This window comes from Acartia tonsa, chromosome 1, assembly GCF_053477335.1.
Source record: "Acartia tonsa isolate MP-2025a chromosome 1, ASM5347733v1, whole genome shotgun sequence".
In the NCBI taxonomy this organism is placed as follows: domain Eukaryota; kingdom Metazoa; phylum Arthropoda; class Copepoda; order Calanoida; family Acartiidae; genus Acartia; species Acartia tonsa.
The window spans coordinates 53,689,969-53,714,112 of NC_137260.1; the positions used below are offsets into that span (position 1 = coordinate 53,689,969).

The 24,144-nt window shown below is 30.6% G+C and overlaps 1 protein-coding gene across 4 annotated transcripts; it reads right to left on the minus strand.

Moving 5' to 3' along the window:
* Positions 1 to 248: 248 nt before the first annotated feature.
* LOC145331608 (E3 ubiquitin-protein ligase goliath-like) lies at positions 249 to 23,501 on the minus strand. Of its 4 annotated transcripts, none has more exons than XM_080176390.1 (14): positions 23,281 to 23,501; positions 22,328 to 22,441; positions 21,897 to 21,969; positions 18,558 to 18,620; positions 16,090 to 16,140; positions 15,283 to 15,363; positions 14,866 to 14,903; positions 10,271 to 10,352; positions 9,234 to 9,282; positions 8,562 to 8,612; positions 5,463 to 5,566; positions 3,483 to 3,590; positions 3,148 to 3,265; positions 249 to 2,563 (listed from the first exon to the last, which is right to left on the minus strand). In XM_080176390.1, exons 1-14 carry the CDS (start codon positions 23,409 to 23,411, stop codon positions 2,487 to 2,489), a joined length of 1,140 nt encoding a protein of 379 aa, XP_080032516.1. In that variant the 5' UTR covers positions 23,412 to 23,501; the 3' UTR covers positions 249 to 2,486. The 4 variants fall into 4 exon arrangements, with proteins under 4 accessions (XP_080032516.1, XP_080032507.1, XP_080032512.1 ...); XM_080176381.1 differs by having other exon boundaries at positions 9,222 to 9,282; XM_080176386.1 differs by having other exon boundaries at positions 10,265 to 10,352.
* Between the last annotated feature and the right edge of the window lie 643 nt (positions 23,502 to 24,144).

Consider the following 24,144-nt stretch of genomic DNA (forward strand, 5'->3'; position numbering starts at 1 on the left):
GCGAGGCATCTCTATAATCAATTCCTTACAATAAAAGTATGTCCTTTTAATGTATCATGTATGTACGCAATTTTGCAACAAATTTATGTACATTTTCGTTTTAGACTTGTAAATTACTGTTCTGCTTATTAAGTACTAACACTCTACTATTGCTATTGCTTGTTTTTCCTCTCTTCAGATTTTAGAGCTTCACTTTTATGGATGCTTTCATCCTTATTCTTATTTTTCAAAATAAATAAACAAAAACATTTTACTATATCACATTTATTTTGAAGGTTTATCACACAAAAAGTTTTAAACCCCACTGGGCGCTCAAAACAGATAGGAAGTCAAAATATATAATTCCAGTATGGCTTAGAGACCGATTAATATCCGCTGGATTAGAACCGATTCTAAGCCATACTGAAGAATCTTGTATAGAATCGCATTACAGACATTTTTCACGAATATTAAAATAATAATCATAAAATTATTACCATTTTCATTATCCCGGGCCTTTGACCCCTCAGGGCTAATAAATAATATCAAAATTTTTCATTTTAATAACCGCGGAAACCTGTATATAATACGATGCGATAAATAACTATTCTTTAAAAAAAAATACAATCTAAGATAACTATTTCCTCTCTTTTTTGGAATGAATGAAAGTTATTATTAATTCTCTTGATAAAAAGTATTTAGGGCAAACAGATATATGTAAAGCTAAGAAAAAAGAAATTAAATTTTGGCTATTTTTATTACTAAATGAAAACAGATAATGCAGTGATAATACTTTTGAGGATAAATAGCAATGATGATTGTTAAAGAGAGGATAAATATTTTCAACTGCATTACTACAAAATAAAACTTTTTTAGCTCTTTTACAACAGAAACAAAAATATACTCTTTACTAATTACAGTAAATTAACATTTTATATTACTTTACTTTACATTTAATTACAATAAAAAAACACAACAACAATATTTTTATCTCATTTTTCAGCAGTACATTTAAATATATATAAAATATTTAATAAAATTAAGCTTTTTTTGTTTAAAAATATTCACTCCAAAAAAATAATTATGCTTTGAAAATACTTTCCAGCTTTGCTGAAAAAATCAAACTAACTCATTACATTTTTACAATTGTACGTACATTTTATGTGATCTTAGTAAAAACAAAAAAGGACATTTCAATCATAAAATATAAAGAAGTGAGGTTTCTTTTTGTCTGAAGCTTAAGATCTCAATAAATACAAAACTTTATGAGTTTTTTTTTAGTCCTGTGTTGGTATTATGCTATATTATTTTCAGATTTAAGACTTGGGATATTTTAAAGCTTTTTTCTCTGTCCTTTTGAATACAAAGCCCCTGGACGCCAGGGGCAATGTCACTAGTAGTAGTGAAACAAAACCTGAATCCAGAACGACCTTTGTAGAGTGGCTTCACTACAAAGACAAAATTATAATGATATAAACATTGAAAGACATTTCTTGTTTGATTCTTTTAAATTTACAAAAATATAATGATTTTAGTCAACATAATATATGTTTTTAATAATTTTAAATTTCATACACAAAAAATAAAATTTTTAAGATAGATATTAATATTTTTTACTGGGCTAATTATTTCCATAAGTAGTGCAGCAATAACAGTAGACAACATTTCTAAAAATACAGTAAAAAAGTATTGTTGACAGTAATTATCATTATCTTCTTAAAATGGCATTTTCGTAAAAAGTTATTTAATTCTAAATTTGTATGTTATTCTAAATTGTTTGAATAATTATTTTTAAAAATTTCAACTTAGTTTTAAGTGTCATTACTTTCTATATGATATGTTAAATTATCATTTTGAGCTTTTTAAAGTAATTTTTTAGCGATTTTTTCTGTTACAAATGTTCTACGGGTTTTGAATTTCTTTTTTATCACTACATTTGAAAGTATTTGTACTTGGTATTTTTTACTCAATTCTTGAAGCTGAAATAAATTTTAGAAAAGATTTGTAAAGGCAATGGTACTTATTAAACAAGTAATGAGGTTTCATAAAGCTTTTTTTTTAAAATTCAAACGAAGATGATTAAAGTTCCTCCACAGATTATGACGTCATACGATAGAATAGCCAATGAGAGGCCAGTATACACTGTAATTGACCAATAGAAATTTAAGCTGGCCACTCATTGGTTATTCTATCGTATGACGTCATAATCTGTGGAGGGACTTTAATCATCTTCAATTCAAACGTTTTATTTCGATGAATAAATTAGTTTAAATAAGTTTGGTAGATTTTTAGAAACGCAGCATCTATATGTTTTATACATGTGTCCCTTTCCCTCACTCTTTGACTCACATGTTAACTGCCTCAATCAGATATTTTCTGTGAAATTGTGCAATTTACAGATTCTGTGTTTCCACTTATATGTCCACAAAATCACTTTAAGTCAGTTTTTGTACATTGAAGTTGAAGGTTCGAAAATCAGCTCCATGGCTGTTTTGATTGTTAATATCTTAAAGAGCTGTAATACCAGAAGTTTCATATTCGTCCTCAGATTGTTCATTGTTGGCATCTAGTAATCCAAAATGCTCTGAAAAAAAACAAGATTAATTACACCCATTAGGAGATGAAAAAACATGAAAAAAAACATGCATACCCATCAAAAAGTAAAAAAGGATGATATGTAAAAAAGTATGTAAAAAACTGACACTTGATTGACTTTTAGAAATGCTTTGCCACTAAAATTCAAAATATGTAAATTAATGAATTCTAATTCCAGATTGTTTCCTGAACAAATTAGATTTTCTTCCGAATTAAACATTACATAACCGATCAAAACAAAATAATAGTATTAGTTTTCTTAATACTTAATTGAAGACAAATCTTAAATGTATTATGTACTAGAAAATTGTTTTCTCTCATTTAATTTTCTCGGTTTCATTCATTAACTCCTTCATCGTTATGATTTGTGTATAACTTCCTGGGAGGGAAGGGACATTCAACTGTAAATTACACTGGTACCCAAAATTTAGTAACTAAAAAACTTTGGGTACCTTGTTAAGTTTGTTGAATTATTCAACCAAAATTTAAAAATACAGAAGGGGTAATTTTGTTTATAATCATTAGGGATGTATGTAACTTAGATAAATCATCAAAAAATATGAAAATACTAACCAACAATGTTGAGATTACACAGGGGACATTTCCTCCGTTTGAGCAGCCAATCATCTACACAGGCACGGTGAAAGGTGTGACCGCACGGTAGCTGGCGTGCTTCGTCTCCAGATTTCATCTGAAAAGTGAATAAAGATGAAAACTTTTTCTTAAAATAACTAACAAACATAAAGCTAACAATAATGTTGAAGTCAATAAAGAAGTCAAAACAGTCTTAGAATAATAGTTCATAAATAAAAAATTCCAAAATAAACGTATCCAAGTTATAGAAAATCAGAAAGTTAGAAATTAATTAAATCAGTGTTGTGTATGTGTCAAGTCGCGTGACCACTTACCAGTTCAATGCAGACCGTACAATCTCCCTCATTACCAGTGGCTAAGAACAGGGTGACTTGGGTCAAAGCTTTCTTCGTTTTCTTTCCCATATTTCGCTCAAGCATTTCCTGAAAAGAAATTAAGGTTTAAATTTGTAGATTTACATTCAAACTGTTGGTATACCATAGACACTTAATGTCAAGGGTTTATATCGACATTTCGATGGCATTACAACCACATATTATACTTCGTATAATTTGCTTCTGCTGATTATAAGTATTGGTTTTTGAAATTTGTGTCAAGATACGTATGACATTAATAAGTAGAAATGTTAAAAGAATATGTCCTAACTTTTGTAATTTTTTAACCCATTCGTTACGAGATCCCAAAGTTCAAAGTTTTCATTAACCGGGGTTCAACAAAATAGTTTTTTTTCAATAATTAATTAACAGAATAAAAAAAGTAAGGTGTCAACTTAAAGATCTTACTAAAACCAACTTAATTCTTTTTTTAAAAAACTTTAATTACTTCAAAAATAAGAGGTCTATAAAAAAAACGATTGCATATCTAAATTTTAAGGATCACTTTATATCTACTACTTACTAAAAACAGTACCGACTAGCTATTAAAAAAAATCACAAAAGTTAGGACACGTTCTTTATAAATCTTTAATGCATTTAGATAAATGTAAGAATTGAAGTGAAGTTTAAATAAAGTAATGAAAGTGGATTTGGTTCCTGGGAGAGAGAATAGTTAGTTAACTCATCGAAATAAAGACAACTTTCCTCGGATATTAACATAAGAAAATATAAGATTAAAACCAGCCCGAGCCTTCGGTCCATCGGATCTAACAAAACTGGAATTTATTTCATGGAAAATTTTCTGTGATACGTTGCTAGACATTTTTCAGTATTGCTGAGAAACAGTTCTAATCCAACAGATATTAATCAATTCGAAGCTATACTAGAAAAGTACCCTATTTAATCTACATACAACTTTTTCTTCACTAAAATAATCAAAAGTTGCCAAATGTATAACTTTTAATAATTAAGAATGATTTTTTGTCGTCCATTTTCCTATCCCTAGCCCTCCGACTGAAAGTGGATTTAGTTTTCCTTAATTTGGATCATTCAATTTCTGATGTGGCACAGGACTAAACAGTAAACTCTTCTTGGAATTATTAGAAAAAAAATATTTTCCCCAAAAGTGATTTTTTTCCCAAATAATAATGGGACTAAAATCCTTTCAACCCCTTGACTAAATCATTTGCAATCTAATTCCCAAAAATGTGTCTTTTTTCCACAAAAATTTATAATTATAATGGGAGCAAAATTCGTTCAACCCCTTTACTAAATCCTTTGCAATGGCAAATAATTGTAATTAATAATAGCAAAGTTTATTATTATATCATCTGCATCTATTTTGTAAAACAAAGCCCCAAATAACTCAAAATCAGCCATATGACGTCATAAAAAATGAGAGAGATGAGAGGCGAAGTGGGAAACTAAACCCCCGAAAAAGAGATAGATAATCCCTCATTTTTATAATATGATGCGAGAAATAACTATTAAAACACACTATCCCTATACTTCTTAGATATAGTGGTTCTGTCAAAATAAACACAAATGTAATGGAACAGATTCTGTCAAATCAAAATCATTAGAAATGTAATCGAACAGATTGGGTTTGAATGATTACTTAACACTATTTGAACAGTTTTATCACATTTTCATTGCATTTTAAAAGTATAAACAAAACTTAAAAATAAAAAAAAATATAAGTAAAGTTTAAAGAAACACAGCTCACTAATTAATATAAATATAAAAAAAAATGTTTTAGGACTATTTAAAAAGGGTGTTTAAAGAAAACTGTACCTAATTGAATTCTGCAATTAAATAATTCTGTGAAAGTACCCTTAAATACAAATTGTTTACAACATTAATGGTATTAATAAAAACATGGCTTTTACATTGAAACAGGGTGTTTAAAGAAAAGTGTACCTTGTTCTGCATTGACCTATGTCTGTGATAGTAGTACTGTAGGAACAGGGTGATCAATATGGCCATCAACACAGCTATGCACAGAGCAACTATGGCCACATAACCTAAAATTTTTAAATAAACAATTCGCCATAGTATAAAAGAGCTTTGACACAAAAAATATACATATATGGATGGAGGAACTAAGTTTCTAAGGAACATTTCTCTTGAATTGATGACAAACTCTCCCTCTACCTTACTAAAAACTATCAGCGGTACATACAGACATCATGGGGCGTGTTTGTTTATTTATTAAAATTAGCAGCCATACGGTTCCTTGACTGCTTTTTAGCTGCTTTCATATTCTGGCTTTATTTTACTTTTTCTCAGCTTCTATCAATGATAGACTTCTAAACTGTTTATAGTATATTTCTTTGATTCACGGGCCTATTGTATTATTTTATTTATGGTGCATTTTTTCAATGTAAAATCCCGAAACCTCGTTACTTAAAGAACTAATTCATTTCAGTTCTTCAAATTATCGGAAACAATTAAATCCTACTTAAATGATAAAATGTCAAATAAGCTGATTGATAAATAAATAATGGCACAGTCCTTCAGTTAGTCTCTTCCACATAATTCTAGAATAATGATGGAAGGTATAGGATAATTGCATAAAATTTAACTTCCCTTAACTCAAACTGTGAACAAGTATTGTATTCAGTGGCACCCCCCCCCCCTTCCCCACAATTTTTGACACTTCTCCTAAACCAAATTTAGGGATGTGATCTGTATATGTTATTTTAGTGTCATTGGGCGGATACACCCCCTATCATTAGTATTAACATCTACATAAACCACATTCTCAAAGGAAAAAACGTCCTGGTACTGGCGCGAATTGACGCGCACAACTTTTTATTTGTGTTACTTTTTTACTTTGACCCCCCCTCCCCCACCTGGCTATTTAAAAGGGTGTAGACCATTATAAGGAGGGTGAAGAGGGAGGTAGGGGAGGCACTAGTGCATTAATTTAATTTTGCACACCTCTTATGCACACCTCTAATTATATCATAGCCTACTATCAAAAAAACATAAAGAGGGAAGGGGATTAATGTTGCAGTATGATATTCAGGATCTTTTTCAACACTAAGCAAGCAACCTTTGTTATTTTTTTCATTTTCAAAGAATTCCATTTTTGATGCTGTGAGAATTGGTGCAAAAAATATGACGTAACAAAAAAAAATTAGCCATTGAGAGGCCGTTATTGACCAATGGCGGCCACTACCATTGCCGCCATTGGTCAATAACGGCCTCTCATTGGCTAATTTTTTTTGTTACGTCATATTTTTTGCACCAATTCTCACAGCATCCCATTTTTCAATAAATTGATATTATATTATTGTACTGTAAACACAAAAGTATAATAAAGATATTTTTAATCCTTTTGAATTATTCAGAATATCAAAGTTTTTGAATAAAAGTTTTGAAGATTTAATCAGTTTTAGACATTTTATAATTATGCAACTATCTGCTATTATAAAAATTAGTGGCTTCGCCCCCGCAGAAAGATCAAGCTTCCGCAACGCTTTTGAGTTATGAAATATGTATGATATTAATAATTATGTCCATAAGTGGTTTTAAAAAAGGAAGTTGGTATGATCAGTAGAATTAAATAAATTGTAATAGTTATTTCTCGCATCGTATTATAAACGGCTCTCAGCGGATATAGAATGTACAATTATAAGATTAAACCAGTTTTTTTAGCCCCGAGGTGCCGAAGGCACGGGCTAAAAAAGATTGGTTTTTATCTTATGATTGTACATTTTTATATTCGTAGAAAGCTGGATATAATACGATGCTAGACATAGTTTTTACGTGTGGATGAGAACCGGTTCCTATCCACCGGATTCGAATGAATACGAGAAAAAATATTAAAAATTTCGAAACCTAAACAAAGCTTAAGAACTTTCTCGTCGTGACTTAGGGACATACAGACATAACAAGGATGACAACATCCATAAAAGCGAAGCACTGAAACGGTAGGACAAACGGACATTAACACTTGTATAATGTCAGAACTGAATAATCAGAATGCGAATGTAAAAGAGTTAAAGCAAAATTGTAAGTAAATTTGTTGAAAAACTGCTTGATACAGGATAATGATTATGGACATACTTACTTTTTTAGGACTTGATTATAGAGTTGCTTCGCTTATAATATTGTACTTTGTTGTCCCAGGAATCAGTATCCCAAAAATCAGACCATTTGGATAATTAGGTCACATACAAATTTGTTGTTAAAAATGTAAAAAAAATCAACATGTTTAAAATCGACGTACGGACATTCTAGTAATGATTATAGAGTTGCTACGCTTTCTAACTCGTACCTAACTATTACAGGAATCACCATGCAAAATTTGAAATCAATAGGACAATTCTAACATGCCTAAATTAACGAAAAAAGCTATTTAAAAAAAGTAAAAAAATCAACATGTTTAAAATGGACGTACGGACATTTTGGTAATGATTATAGAGTTGCTACGCTTTCTAAATCGTACCTAACTACTAAAGGAATCACCATGCAAAATTTGAAATCGATAGGACAATTCTAACATGTCTAAATTAACGAAAAAAGCTATCCGTGACGGACGGACGGACGTACGGACGGACGGACGGACCGACCCTAATTATAGAAAAGCTTCGCTTTTAAAAACATATTTACGGAGGAACAAAGGTATAGGTATAGTATATACCCTAATTATATAATTTTTCGGAGCCATTTCTCTTGGCAGGAAGGCGTGACATACTCTATGAAACAGACAATGGCGCCTAAAAAATGACATCATAGTGGCCTACAATTGGTCAAATTAAATATATATCATTGGTCATTTGTATTGTATGACGTCATTTTTTTAGGTACTAACATCAGTTTCCTACTCTATCTCTAAATAGCTTAAAAACTGAAAATATAAAACACAACTTATACACTTATTACTAAGTAATTCTACAGATATAATAGCCTGCAAGATGGATTTTTAAAGTCAATTATGTTTCTTATTTTAAAATCAGTCAACAAACAAGGAAATAAAACATCAATGTCACATATTTTTTTTTGTATTACCTGAGATGTTTTCTGGTGAGCTGGGAACTGCATTTCTTGGTATCCCGCGATCTAAAAAGTAAAAGCATGCTTTAATTGTTATTAACAAAGAAATATAAAAAAACATGCTTTGATTGTTATTAAGAAAAAATATAAAAAAACACTTTTTGCTAAATGACAAAAATCGAAGTTACTTTAAGATTATTAAATGACTGTACGTCCGTATGTCAAAACGTTAACAAGTACTTTAGCTCACAAGGTTTTGTTACTTTTTCAATTCTTATGCCTTTTTAAAAAAGGTATATAGCGCGCGTACTTCTTCCACCAATTCAATCTTTTTTATATTTATTGACAGTCTATTTAATGCTATATATTTTCTTAGTCTAACCAACTTCCTTAACTAAAAATTAACATTTTACATTTTCCCCCATAAGATATTGTTAACTTCCAATATATGGTGTGCTACTTATGGCCATAATAGACCAGTTTATCCTATTATATAAAGTTTATTTGTCTGTAGCTTAAAATTTCGATAATTACCGAACGATTGAGTTCTCCATTTTATGGAAGCTTCTTATAATCCCATGGATGGTTTTAGTCTATTTTCCTACTTTCCTTACTCCTTTGAATAAATAGCTTATTAAAGCTAGGAGCGCAGCCACTAGTCAGTATATAATTTACCTATAGTCTCACCATTTATGGCGTCGTAGTAATTCTTGCACCTCAACTCTTTAGCACTTTCCTACAAAGATAATATTTTAAAGAAATTGAGAAGACGAAGAAAGTCTTACAAAAAAATCAGCATGTGCCGTCATAAAAATAAGGGATTATCAATCTATTTTTAGGAGTTTTCCCTCCCACTCCTCCTCTAATAATCCCTCATTTTTATGACGTCAGAATTTTTTTGAGGGACTTTTCTTATCTTCGAAATTGATCGATTAAAATGAGTTAAAAATTAGTATTTGGTTACCTAGATTTCAACAAAGCTTTTGATTAATGTAAATTTTTATGATAAATGGGTGGTAAAAGTTACAAAGACCAAAAAAGTAAAAAATGATCCATGTGACGTCATAAAAATGAGGGACATGAGATGAGTAATGGGAAAAAACCCTTAAAAAGAGATGGATAATCCCTCATTTTTATGACGTCACATGGATAATTTTTGACACAATTTGGTCTTCGTCGTAAAAGTTATTTAAAACTTTTGTTAAACCTCTGGGGACGGATAATAACTACTTCTGGCATACTTTGATTGTATGACCTTTGTCGGGAAGTCCTAAAGTCGGTAAAGAGTTTCGCCTGTTTTAGTACGAAGACATTCCCTCTACTTGTACTATTAAAGTCGCGCATATGACCAAGCTATATTTGCTTGATTCACTTCACTAAAAGATGCGATTGATAATGAGTATTTTTTACTTGAAATATATTTCGGAATGATGAAGTAGACTTTTTTCCTTTTAAATTGGGTTGAGAAAGATTTATAACTGAATAGTTTTTGACATAGCAGCATAACCAGGGAAAAGGGAATGTGATTCTGACAAACAATTCTAACGGAAAATTTTCCCACTACCCCCTTCCCCTTTTCTTCCCCTTCTTACCCACCCCTCTCCAGTTCATGAAAAAAAAACAAGATATACTTCGATCTTTCTTTCAAAGGTTTCGTGATTTTTTTTGTATTATTGATTGTTAGAATAGCTAGGCCTGTGCAGCATAAGAAACATTACCATTACCAAACAAGCTTGATGTTCCCACACTGAGATGTACACTTTATGTCCCTCTTGGATACGAGACAATATTTCTTCCCCCGTGGTCCTAAATAATAATAATCCTTATAATAAAGTAACAGGATGTCTGTCTGTCTGTTTGTGAGTTTGTCTGTGTGTTTGTATGTTTGTACCAAAGGATCTCGCTAACCGCTGAACCGATCGGGTTCTCCTTATAGGTCCCGGGAAGGTTTATAACTATTTTGGGGAAGGGTACCCCCAGGGGCGTCCAAGCTTTTTATTTTGGGGGGGGTAAAATGGCGCGCGAAGCGCGCCGCAAATCTTTTTTATCCCCCCCAAAATTTTTACCCCGGGGTCAAAATTTGCTTGGGGGGGGTAATTACCCCCCCTGAAATCTGTTGGCAGGGGTAAATTTAGTTTACCCCCCCCAAAATTTACCCCCGGGGTAAATTTTTGGGGGGGGGTAATTTAAATTTTATTAAATATATAGTATTAAAAATGCGCGCGAAGCGCGCAAAATTTTTTTTTATTAGATATTTTTTAGAACACAGTATTAGTGTCGGACAAATCATCTTAGTGACGTAACTAAAAACGAGGGATTAGAGGGGAGGTGGGAAAGGTAACCCCTAAAAAAGAGATGGATAAATGAGGTGATTGATAATTGATAATTGATAAAGAAAATGTAGGAAATAATTTATACTCTCTGTACTTTCTACCATAGATTAATTAATTTGTATTTTCTAGACAAGGATGACAACATCCATAAAAACGAAGCACAAAAATCAGAAGGTAGAACAAACGCACAATAGCTAGAGTGTCAGAACTTAATAAGCAGAATATTAATTTTGAAGTCTAAATGAAATTGCACATAAATTTGTTGCAAAATTGCGTAAATATAGCATACAGTAAAAGGACATACTTCCGTGCAAAATTTGAAATCAATAGTATAATTCTAATATGTCTAATAAATGTTGTCAAAAAAAGGTTGAAAAAAGTCCGCATATTTGATTAAATTTTTCTTTAAATCCGCATATTATGTTGATAAAAACTATAATATATTATCACTAGCAGTAACATCACTAGAAGCTTTTAGGGTGGTAAGGGGGAAAGTTCATTCTTCCAATTTTCAATTTAAGTTTTAAAACAAAGAAGTAAAATTGCGGAGATGGTACTTTTTTTCTAGGTGTTATTTTTTTTGGAGAGTGGAGAGCCCTCTTCCTAAATAGTTATAAACTTCTCTATACCTATAATAAGCTTCACTGTAAAGAAGAACCCTTTAGGTTCAGCGGTTAACAAGATCCGTTGCTACAGTCAAAAAAAGCTTAGCTTACTAATTTATATAATAGGATATAATAAAGTAACAGGATGTCTGTTTGTCTGTCTCTTTGTTTGTTTGTTTGTCTTTTTCTTTTAAAATCTAGAAAATAAATTGGTTTATTAAATCTCCTCCTCAAGTGCCCCAAGAGGCCTCTAAGGCGTAGCCGCTAGTAATAGGATACAGTAACAAAATGCTAATCCTTATATCAAAGTAAAAGAATGTTTGTGTGTGTGTGTCTATTTATATGGAAGGATCTTCCTAACTAATATGCTTCTCCTTTGCAGGGACATAGGTCATAGGTCATGGGAAGGTTTATAACTATTTTAGGATAGGGTACCTGCACCCTCACGCGCTTAGAAAAAAGACCACCAACATTTTTTAAATTGTTTTCTTTTAAAACTAAATTGTCCTTTTAAGTATATCTGTCAGACAGACAGACAATAAATATATGGAGCAGATCTGTATAAATAAAAGGTATCTTGACTAAAACTTACAGCTGGCTATCTAAAAAAGCAGTCGTGAAAATAACATTTCTCCAACAATAAGGTTTTTTAAGCATGACCGACAGTCAGATAGACAAAATAATGTATAGAGTAGATGCAGGGGGGGGGGGGAAGGGGTGATTACTTGAGGGCACCCTCAAATTTTGGAAGTCGTTAAGTAGATGCACATATATCTTGGGTATAGTCCCTTTCATGACAATGCCTCTTATGGGACGTTTCTTGGTATTTTCACAGTAGATTTTATCCTATTTCTAGCCACTGCGGGGGGGGGGGCTCTATCCATGCGAGGCCATTTTCCTAACCCTGCAGGGCAATCACCTAACCTAACCTAAAATAATCCATCAAAAGCTACTGTAAAAAAAATACATTAAAACACCTCTTAAAAGACATTTTCACTAAAAATTTCAGTTGTCTTTCTTCAATAGCAGCCAAAAAAACACACAAAGCATGTTTTAAATGGACGTACTGACTTTCTGTTAACAATGATAGAGTTGCTTTCTAAATTATACCTAACTGTCATAGGAATCATCATGAAGAGTTTTAAATTGATAGGATAATTCTAACATGTCTTGTTTAATAATCTAAAATCAATTAATAATTTTATCTAATTTCAATTTCAATTTATCTATGAAATAAATGTAAAGCTGTACAGGTTAAGGCTACTATCTGACTCAATACATTTCTTTTTCTCCTCTTTTTAGCAACCGAATGAAAGTAATTCTTTTCAATTCCAGATAATTATAAGAATTGGTAACATTTGCTTAGATATTTATTTTATAAAAACATAGCAAAAAAAAATAATAACCGTATTATAATACAGGTATTAAATATTTATATACAAACAATGAAATTGAATATGAATAAAAATTAAGGATAGATCAATCAAATAATAATTATGTACAGTGTCAAAGGACTAAACAATCTTGTGAGAGGTAATATAACTTATGCATTTTAAAAAGATATTTGTTAAATAGACTGATTATTTAAAGACATATTTGTTAAATATGTTGCTCTACTGGATATCATTACCCTTGTTAGAATGTACCATTCATAAAGAAGGTTATTTTTTAATGGCAAAACTGTTTAAGCTAGCTTTTTTAACAATTACGTTCAAATTCCGTTAAATTTATTGATATAAATAATCTAATAATTGATTGTTTTGTTTTTATTCGTAATTGTCTTTTTTATATATACATTATTATGCTTAATTAAAAATTTCTGATAAACATCTTATTATATTTAAAGAAAAATTAGATGTCTCTAAATTTAATATAGAAATAAAATTATTATGGAAAATCAATTGATTTTTCATGGTAATAGGTATAAGTTATAAAATACAGACGAATTTATAGATGTAATCTTGAAAAGATAGCTTTAATTTAAAATGATAAATATGCGTTATTTTTACCAAAAACTAGACAAAACCCTTTTTTGTTGTTGTTGATAGCAATATCTTATTTCTTTACTCTCGTTTATATATAGTTTTAACCTAATATCTTTTGATTTAATTGTTATTGGTTTGAAATTTTGACTAAAAAGCTGGCTTAAAAAATAGCTCATATGTGATAAAATATATAGCATTTTGCGCTAACTTATGAGGGGTTTATACAATAAGTATAATTATAAAAGCAAATATTTGAAAATTATTTAAAATCATTCAATGTTTAATGTAAGATTAAGCCAATTATTAATCACGAAATTACATATAGGTTTTTTATTATTTTGCTAAATAATCTATAAAATATTTACACATTGTAAGTCAACTCTTGAGTTATGTAAGAAGTACAATATCAGCTGATAGATCTTATTTCAATTTTGAAAGATAATTTTATAAAAAAAATAAAAAAAAGTTGATTTTGTTTTTTAAAAGTGAGCAAAAATAATGTAGAATTTTTAGAAATATTTTTAATATTTTTTAAAAGCACAAAAAATCTTGATTTCAGGCCTTTATTAACAATTCTTAAAAATCCTAGTAGTATCGACACATCCTATTTTTTTTACGTCACTAAGATAATTTGTCCGACACTAATACCGGGTTCCTACGGCACCCCCAGGGTAGGGGTAAATTTTAAATGGGGAGGGTAAAATGAAAAAGGGGGGGGGGGTAATCGCCCCATTACCCCCCCCCTTGGACGCCTATGGGTACCCCCACCCTCTCAACAGAAATCACCCCAAGATAAAAATTCCCCTCACCCAAAAAAAAGTTATTTTTTCTTTTCAAATCTAAAATAATAAATTGGGTTATCAAATTCGACTCTCCCCTCTTCAAGTGCCCCTAGAGGCCTCTAGGGAGGGTAGCCGCTAGTGATATTTATATAGAGATATATATACACTGTTTGTCCCAATAGGACACGAGAAATTAAAATACTTTACTATTTTCAGATATTTAGCCTACATATATCTAACAATTCTCTTTCTCCCAATAAACGTTTGTTTTATAATAATTTAAAAAAAATATTAACAATGGATAGAGAATATACGTGGATATTATGACAAGGGAAAGATTGTCGTCAATTTAGGTTGCTAAATTGGATATCATTTATTGGTCCAGCAGGATGAAAGTGGATAGGGTATCGATATTTTAGCCTTCTAATAGTCCCACTTTATTAGAGTACATGATAATCTGGTGTAAGATCAAAGTAATAATAAAGTAATAAATAAAAAAGAAAATAAGTAATCATATTTTCTTAATAGACTTGATTCTAAAAAGTCCAATAACTTATATAAAAATAAAACCGTTTCAAAAACATATTATTGTGATGATTTTAAAAGCATTTTACCTGTACGTGAAAATTGTCGGTATCCTTTCTTTTTCAACCTATAAGAACAAAAACTAATATAAAAAAGTAATTTTGAACGAAACAAATGTTTTAGATTTGACGAAGCCCAATCTGTACTACTTTTGCACCACTTTTGATTCCTGTGACATAATAAAAATGAGGGATTCTCCATCTCTTTTTTAGGGGTTTTTCTTTACAACTTCTCCTCTCATCTCCCTCTTTTTATGACGTTACATAAATCAAAAGTGGTACAGATTGGGCTTCGTCTTAGATTTAAATGATTTATTTGTACTACTTAGATTTATTAATTTGAAGAAGAAGCTATTTATTACCCAAATGATTTTTTCATATCATATTAGAACAAAGTTAATCTAAATTCCTTAAAATGTTCATATCCGACAATTTTGAATTAGTAACCTGTATAGTTTTGAGATTGTCGTCTATCTCATCGTCGTAAATAATCACTCCTATGGCACCCATGCTTTCTGCATTTTCAACCTAATAATATAAAGTAGTAAATAATCATATGGCACCCATGCTTTCTACATTTCCAACCTAATAATATAAAGTCGTAAATAATAACTTCTATGGCACCCATGCTTTCTGCATTTTCAACCTGATAATATAAAATTGTAGATAATCACTCCTATGGCCCCATGCTTAAATAGATGTACATCCCCAATGATAATACACAAAATTGCCCCTTCTGTAGATTATTACTAATAGTTGAAACTTAACTAACTGAACAAACCTTTTACAATTTAATAAAAGTATCCAATGATGACGGACCAAATAATAAGAAAACGGAATTATAAGACTTTGGGGTCTAGTGTAATAAACAGCCCAAAGTCCTGGCCCTATCTCTCTGATTCTAGCCGCTTAATCAGTTGTTATTTTTGTGGTTGCAACTGATAATGTGGGTTACATCTTGAATTGAAGCGGCGGATAATTTATAATTTGACTACTTTTCAGGTAGCGGAACAAATTGTCTCAAAAATTAGCCATGTGACTTCATAAAAATAAGGGAGATGAGAGGAGAAGTGGGAAATTAAAGAGAGATTGATAATCTCTTTAATTTTATGACGTCACAAGGCTGATTTTTGAGACCCTTTGGCCCGCTACCTTTTCAGCATGTGGATTATCGAATTCTGGTCGGGCGACTGAATAATTACGAAGATACTGCTGCTTAATTAAGCCCTAAAAAATAATGCCCAGTTTCATTACCTTTTTATCAAATCTGCAAACTCCCCTCTTGATAATGGCAATTGTAGGAACCTAGGATAAAAACAAGATATTAGCCACTAATTTTGAAAGTAAAGCATTTCTAAAATTAGGGTCGGTTTGTCCGTCTTGAACGGTTAGCTCTTTTAGTTAATTTAGACATGTTAAAACTGTCCTATCGATTTCAAACTTTGCATGATGATTCCTATAACAGTTAGGTACAGTTAGAAAGCATAGCCACTCTATAATTGTTACCAGAATGTAAGTCCATTTTAAACATTTTGATTTTTAACTTTTTTAACATAAATTTTTGGAATACTGATTCCTAGGACAATAAAGTATAATGTTATAAGCGAAGCATCTCTACAATGAAGTCCTAAAAATGTAAGTATGTTCTTAAACATTTCTCATATTTAAGCAATTTTTCTACAAAATTACTTTTAATTCTGTTTCGACTTTTATATATTTATATTTTGATTTTTCAGTTCTGACACTCTACAAATGTTAATATTCGTTTGTTTTACCGTTTTAAAACAGATTATTTATGTTTAAATGTCGGACGGACTGAACTTAAATTTTATTAAAAATATTTTTGCATTATTTTATTTTTATTTTAACAAATGATGATATAATAGAAGTTGTTGACATATTCATTACATTTTTAAGTATAATTTCTTTTTAATTGAAATTTCATGTACAAAGGTCAAATTTACATAAAAAAAACAAAGATAAATAACATCCTCTAGAAGCGCAGCATTTTTAACAATATTTTAAAAATAATGTATTTAATAAACAGTGAAGGCGAAGAAAGTCCCTCAAAAAATTCTGACGCCACAAAAATGAGAAATGAGGAGAGGAGGAGTTGGGAAAGAAAACCCTAAAAAAGAGATGGATAATAAAAGTTGTTGAGTTATCCATTATAGATATGCAAAAAGTGTCATGTGTGATGTCATAAAAATACGTCTATTATCCATCTCTTTTATAGGGTTTCTTTTCCCACTTCTCCTCTCATCCTTCCTCTTTAGGCGTATTTTTATGACGTCATGCATGACACATTCCGAATATGCCCCATTACAAGAACGAACAAAAACAAACTTTAGAAAAGTTGTGCTGTAATAGTTATTTCTTTCATCGTATTATAAACGGCTTTCCGCGGATATAGAATGTACAATTATAAGATTAAAACTAGTTTTTTTAGCCCCAAAATGCCGAAGGCACGGGCTAAAAAAACTGGTTTTAATCTTATGATTGTACATTTCTATATTCGTAGAAAACTGGATATAATACGATGCAAGACATAGTTTTTTCGTATGAATGAGAACCGGTTCCTATCCACCGGATTCGAATGAATACGAGAAAAAAAATTATCATTGTGTTGAAAGACAAGTTGTTATTGCCAATAAATTTGCAAATTAAAAAAAACATCAAACTTCCAAATCTGATTCCTATAGGACCAAAAATCTTTTTTTTCGTTTATATTCTTAAATAATACAAAGTAGCTTGATGTCTGTTTGTCTGTCTGTCCGTCCGTCCATCTGTCTGTCCCTTAAGATCTCGGTAACGACTGAACCGTTTGGATTCTACTCTTCAGGAAATATACCTACTGGTCCTGTGTTGGTTTAAGCTATTTTCTTGGGTGGTGGGACACCCCTAACCCCCCAAAAAATGAAAATCCCCCCCCCAATTTTTTTTATTTTTAAATTTTTTTTATGTTTATTTGTGTTTTTTTTATATATTCTTTATAAGTTTTTATATTTTTTTTATACTTTTTATATTTTTTATACTTTAAGATTTTTTTATTTCTTTTTAAATTTCTTTTCTTCTTTTAAACTTTTTTTTATCAAATTCAAAAAGATTGTGAAACCTTCCTCCTTCTGTGGGGGCGAAGCCCCAAAAAGGCTAATGGCAAATAAATATTTAAAAACATTTAAAAGAGAAAAATATTGAAGGTTTTGAAATATATAAAAATATAAAAAGTTATACAAAGTTATAAAGATGTATAAAAAGTTATAAAGTGTTACATAAAGTCATAAAATACAGATAATATCTAAAAAATGTAAAAAAAAGGGGCGAAGCCGCTAGTAATCTTAAAAAGTACCTTTATACCAACAACGAAATTAATCTAATTTTGAATTCTTTTCTCAAAGAAAAAGAGGGATGCTCATTCTCAACCGGCCACTTGTGAAAAAACACCGAATTTAATAGGTTGACCTATATATATTTTATTTCTAGGTTTACTTCTATTCTGTCTAAATTTAAGCAGTAATCCTTTTCATTTCAATTCTTTTCATTTTGTCTGAATTAATAATGAATTATAATTATACATTTCTATTCAAAGAAAACAATATTTTTTTGTATACTAAACTTTATAAAAGAGTAATAATATAAGGGGAATTATGTAAAGGAGAATAGTAAAAAGGGAAAGATGGAAAGACTTATATATAGAATAGCTTCGGTAATAAAATACTCACTGTTGGCTTTGTGATGTTTAGGGGAAGTGTACATCCACTCTCAGCTACTGTCTCGTTATCACTCTAAAATTATTATAAAAATTATTTTTCACAAGAAAATTTATAAAAAATTTACTTTGAGCTTAAATCTCACTTATTTTACTGTATCAAGTTACACACATCAGTAAACTAACCTTTTTTAGAAAAAAAATATTTCTTATAAACTGTTTTAAATTATATGACAATGGACTACAGATTAATGCACTCAATTACGAAAAACAACACTACCCCTGCTGTAGTAATCGGTGTAAAGTTAGGACACTGTTAGTTTGTCCAAAACAATCAGATTTAAGAATAGTTATTTCTCGCATCGTATCATAAACAGCTTTCCGCGGATATAGAATGTACAATTATACGATTATAACTAGTTTTTAGCCCCAGGGAATTGTTAAAGTTACACAATTATACCTGACAAAGTTCTGACAAATCTAACTTTTCTATCTTTTTTTTAATATAGTGTAAACTACCAGGGAGGGAGGGGTCATTTCACTGTTTATAACACTAGTCCCCAAAGTCTTATGACAAAGTTTTCTTATTTGTTGGCATAACAACCCTATAAACTTTTATTAATTTGATTGGTTGATTTATTAAGTTGAGTGTCCTTACGTTTCAACCACTCATTGTGTAATCAACGGAAGGAATAGTTTTGTGTTTTATCATTGTGGATGTACAACATCATTTTATTATTTGTCTTATCCCTTTATATCCCTGTGTAAAATGTACCCTCCCTCCCTGCATTAAGTAGTTTATGTGACAATGCATTTGAATCATCTGTAATTACATATAAAGCTCGTGTCCTCTCTATTCTTTTAATTCAATGTTTCAATATATATATAGTGTAAACTCTTATTGGAACCCAATACAATATCAATCAGCATGGCAACATTTAACTCTTTAACACACATTGTTTCAAATGTGCGAGATTCCTAATTCGTACACTGCGTATATACAGTATTTAGTAACAAGGACAATACAGTTCATAAGTAGCGGTTCATTCATGTAATATGCGCGACACTAAAAGTATGAGGAGGGAAAACACCTTGGCCAAAAAAAGGCGTAACTCGTTACATTGCACACTCCACAGTTAGGAATTACATCCAAATGTCGTGCAATTAAAGGGTTTTGTTATCCAATAGTTGGGATATTATTGCCTGCCTTGGGACCAACTATAAAGGTTTTTACCAACCGTCTCCAAAAGTATTAATCGAGTTTATGCGGATATAGAACAAAACCTTTATTATATAGTGGCTGCGTTAAATAAACTTCGTAGAAATCTGTCAAATATTGACATAAATAATCTGAAAAAAATAAATAAAAATACAAATAATCCATTAAATTTGCAAAATAGATATATTTATGACAATTACAAAGATTTATTTAATTTGCAAACAAGTTTAGTGTATTTAAAAACATATCTTAGCAGCGGAGCAACTCTTTAACTTCCGCAGGTCCGACCGACCGTTTGAACATAGAACAATCTTTTCTATATGGTTACTGTATAACAATGGATGTATTATTACTTAGATCTTACACCAGATTTTCATGTTCTATAATAAATTAAACTCTGTAGTGGACTAAAATAACGATCTCCACTACCCAGCCTCCCTTTACCCCATCCTCTTTTCTCCTACTGGATAAACGGCCCGACCAATAAATCCGTGGGAAAATTGCAACCCAAATTGACGACAATTTTTCTCCTGTTATATCATTCACGTATATTCTACATCAATTATAACTTTTCTGTTTCCCTTAAAAGTTTTTGTTACATAATTATTTATATTTATAAATCGTAAACTAACCAGCTACCTCTGAAAATAATAGTTCTTGTTAACAATTAAACAATTAGAAATGCAAATATTATAATAATAAAGATCATATAAGGAAGTAAATAAATTTATAACGAAAAATTATTATTATGAAGTATTTTGTATTATTTCATGCGAACAATTGACCGTTTAAGTGTTGATTTATAATTAGTTTTTAACAAGGTCAATTTTGTCCATAAGTAGCATAGCAATAATAAGATAACAATGTTTCACTGATTGAATAAAATAGTAAAGTTTAGTGCAGTTATAAGATTTGTTGAAAAGAGCGATCGTTAAGGTCCTTAGGGAAGACATACTGACAATACCCTACCACAGAATAAGTGCACTGATAACAATGTTTTGAAACTTTTTGACTAAAGGGATATACTCATATATTTTAAGATTGTATCCTGTAAATTGTATTAGACGAAGCCCATTTTGTTCCGAATTTGTATCACTTTTGAAAAGTGCGACTCCAGTTACGTCATATTTTTCTTTCCCGAAAAAGGGAAGGGGGGAAGAAAATCTCTTCAAAAGAGATGGGGAAAACCCCCTTTTCTCTCATCTCTTTTTTCTTCCCCCCTTCCCTTTTTTTTCTTTCCCCCTTCCCTTTTTCGGGAAAGAAAAATATGACGTAACTGGAGTCGCACTTTTCAAAAGTGATACAAATTCGGAACAAAATGGGCTTCGTCATTGTATTAATTTTGAGGGTTTATATTTTTTTTTCTTTTGAACATGCTTTTGCTTAAGGTGTGATCTTAAAAACATTTTGATAGAGTTTATTTAGACTCTTTTTAGTTTAAATCAAATGGAATAATCTACGGCACTGTTGTTGAAAAGAGACTATCCAAGGAAAAACAAACATCTCAATAGTAGTACTTAGTGTATTATTTATTTTAAATTGAATAAAAAATCTATCCCTCATCCGTGTTTCATCCCTGCATCACGATTTTTCAATGGATTTACAGTCTTTGAATAAAGAAAAATAATTGATTAGATTCATATATTCTATATGTGAATGTGTTGTGATGTTAGTCTGTCTGTGTTTATGCCTAGTAATATCTCATAAACAGCTAGACCTATTGTTTCACAAATTTTTGTATAGTTTTGACAAGGACAGGTTTAAAGCTACTTTGTTTTCCCGAGGATTAAACCCTAAACGTCGTCTTAATCTCACAATTTCAGTATGTCTTTGAAAATTGTTTTATTCTATTAGATTTTTTTGTTATTATTCAAGGAAGGTTTTTTATAATGCTTATAAAAATGACGTCATACTGGCCTACCATTGGTCAATTAAAATACATAAAGGATTACCATTAGTCAATTAAAATGCATACAGGCCAGCCATTGGCAATTTATTCTGTACATTGGCCTGTCATTGGTTATTTGTTGAGATGTCGTCATTTTTTTAAAGGCACTACAAAGGGTTTCTTATTAAAAGAAAACGACTAAGATGGTATATAGACTAGCTTTGCTGATGGAAACAAGGACAAACCTGAGAGTATAGGAGCGCAGCCAACCCAAAAAAGCTTTTCACTCCTCCATTACTGAACCTTCCATATGGTCTCCTAAATATTTCATCATTAGAAATATTTCATAAAAAAACAATAAAGCATTTTAAAGTATAACTTAATAAAGGCATATTGATTTCTTTTATAAAAGTTTGTTAAAAGTCATCAGCTGACAGTCAATTAAAGATCTCGGCAATTGCTGGACAGGTATGACTCTCCTTTCCAGTGAAACTTCTTTAAGGTCCTGGGAAGTTTATTTTTAGGAAGAAAACCACCACCCGCCAAAGAAAAATTGCACAAAAATTTTATTTGCTTTACAGAAGAGATTTGAGATGCATAATTAATGAATTATCTTAAGTTGTAAAAAATTGTTGATACTAATTTAATAAAAGCTTTGCTTTAGGCTTAAACTTACGTGGATGTAAAGATGTTTCTTTTAATTTTGTCTACATAGGTGATGTTGATCATAGCATTCACATACTGTGACACCCTCATGTCAGCAATCTTTGACATCACTGTTGATGTATAACTGAAAATAGAATGTATCTTAATTGAAAAATGGTAAAATTTTGCCATTTACTTTGGGCTGTTTAAAGAAATAGCGGCTTGATACCGTAAATCAGGATAGTTGTTTAAGAAGTAAAAGGGTAAAAATAAAAAATAAAGAGGCAAAACAGCTGGAAAAACCTTATAAACAATGATCCATAAGACTTCTTAATATATCATCCTTGTTGTATTTTTTTTACTGACATCATTAAATCATAATCTTCCATCAAGCTAATTAATACAGTTTTCTTAAAAATGTACATTGTACAATAACAAATAAACATTTGTGGAGCATATTTCTAGGCTTGACAGCCGCCTTTTTAAAATCACCTAGATGCGGTTAAGGATAAACAAAATAGTAGCTAGCTGCGGCAGTGACTGAACTAACGGTAGAGTAATTTTAAAGGCTCTTTAAAATTAAAATGACGACAGTCAAATTTTTTGGAATATTTGGCATACTAGGTTGACGGTTGCTAATTCTTTTTAAAAATTGCGATTAGTTACGGCTGCATTTGCGGATGCCAAGCCCTGGAATTTTTCTTTTTCTTTTATTATATTATAGATATTGATAACTTTTTAATTGGTTTATTGGAAAAGCTATTCTACATATAAATGTAATATATATTACTTAAAATGTAATAATACCAATTATAAAAAAATAGATCATTATTAAAAAACCTGTAATCTAAATTCGAAAACTAAATAATGAACAAAGACTTTTAGAGGCCGATAATTAACAAACGTTTTTATTAATTTTGAGAAGTCCTAACTGTGTGTGGTAATTAGTTGCACCTTACTCTTATTGTCGCATATCAGACTTACCTATCCAAATCATTGTTAGAAAAGTTAAAACTTTGTTCAGTCCTGACACTGGCTACTGCCAGTACAGCCAGCTCCAAGGCCACCAGGTACGTTCCGTACACATTTCTGCTGTTGCTGCTTAAAACCCGCATTTTCAAATTTATTCAGATTTTTTTTTGTAAATTGTAAGAAAGCTTATTAAGTTGAAGGATTTGAACTTCTAGCTAAATATAATGGTTCCATTCTCTGAAAAAAAAATAATTATTTTCTTTAAATTTCAGAATCTTGCTCATTTTAATCTAGTACAAACTAGTTTATAACTAACTAGTATGTTTAATAGAATTTGCGCATTGTAACGTTAATAAAAATAACATTAATATAAAAATTATCATATAAATTGATTTATAATATTAGTTTGTTTTTAGAAATATGACACATTTTAAACCTAATTAAACAGATAAAATAATCTATCATCTTATTGATTACATTATTGTAACAGTAATTTACGTCAGTCCTTTTTAACTTCGTATTATGATCTAAATTGGTAGAATTCAGCAGGGTTCGGCAGCCGCGTGTCAATCCCAGTTTCCACACGGCTGACGGGTGGCGGGCTGTCCTTGAATTTAGAACAACCGATCCCAACGAAATAATTTTGTTTAGTAGGTTTTTTTATCAGAAATAATTATGGGTTTGTGATTTTTTTTAATGTTTCCAGAGCAGATATTTTCAATCAATAAAGGCTACACATCTTGGTAATTTATCGTATGGCGTAATTTTTTATTAGGCACTCTAATCTGCTTCAAAAATCTTTCTATTATTAATGGATGTTATCTTCCTAGTTAATATGTAATAAGAAAAGAATAAACCACAATAGTTTTTCCTTTC

Coding starts and splice junctions, on each gene's coding strand:
- LOC145331608 (XM_080176374.1), bottom strand. CDS start 23,411: ATGCGGGTTTTAAGCAGCAACAGCAGAAATGTGTACGGAACGTACCTG. Junction 8,613..9,221: donor CATAAATGGTGAGACTATAG/GTAAATTATATA, acceptor TTTACTTTTTAG/ATCGCGGGATACCAAGAAAT. Junction 5,567..8,561: donor CTCACCAGAAAACATCTCAG/GTAATACAAAAA, acceptor TAAAAATTTTAG/GTTATGTGGCCATAGTTGCT.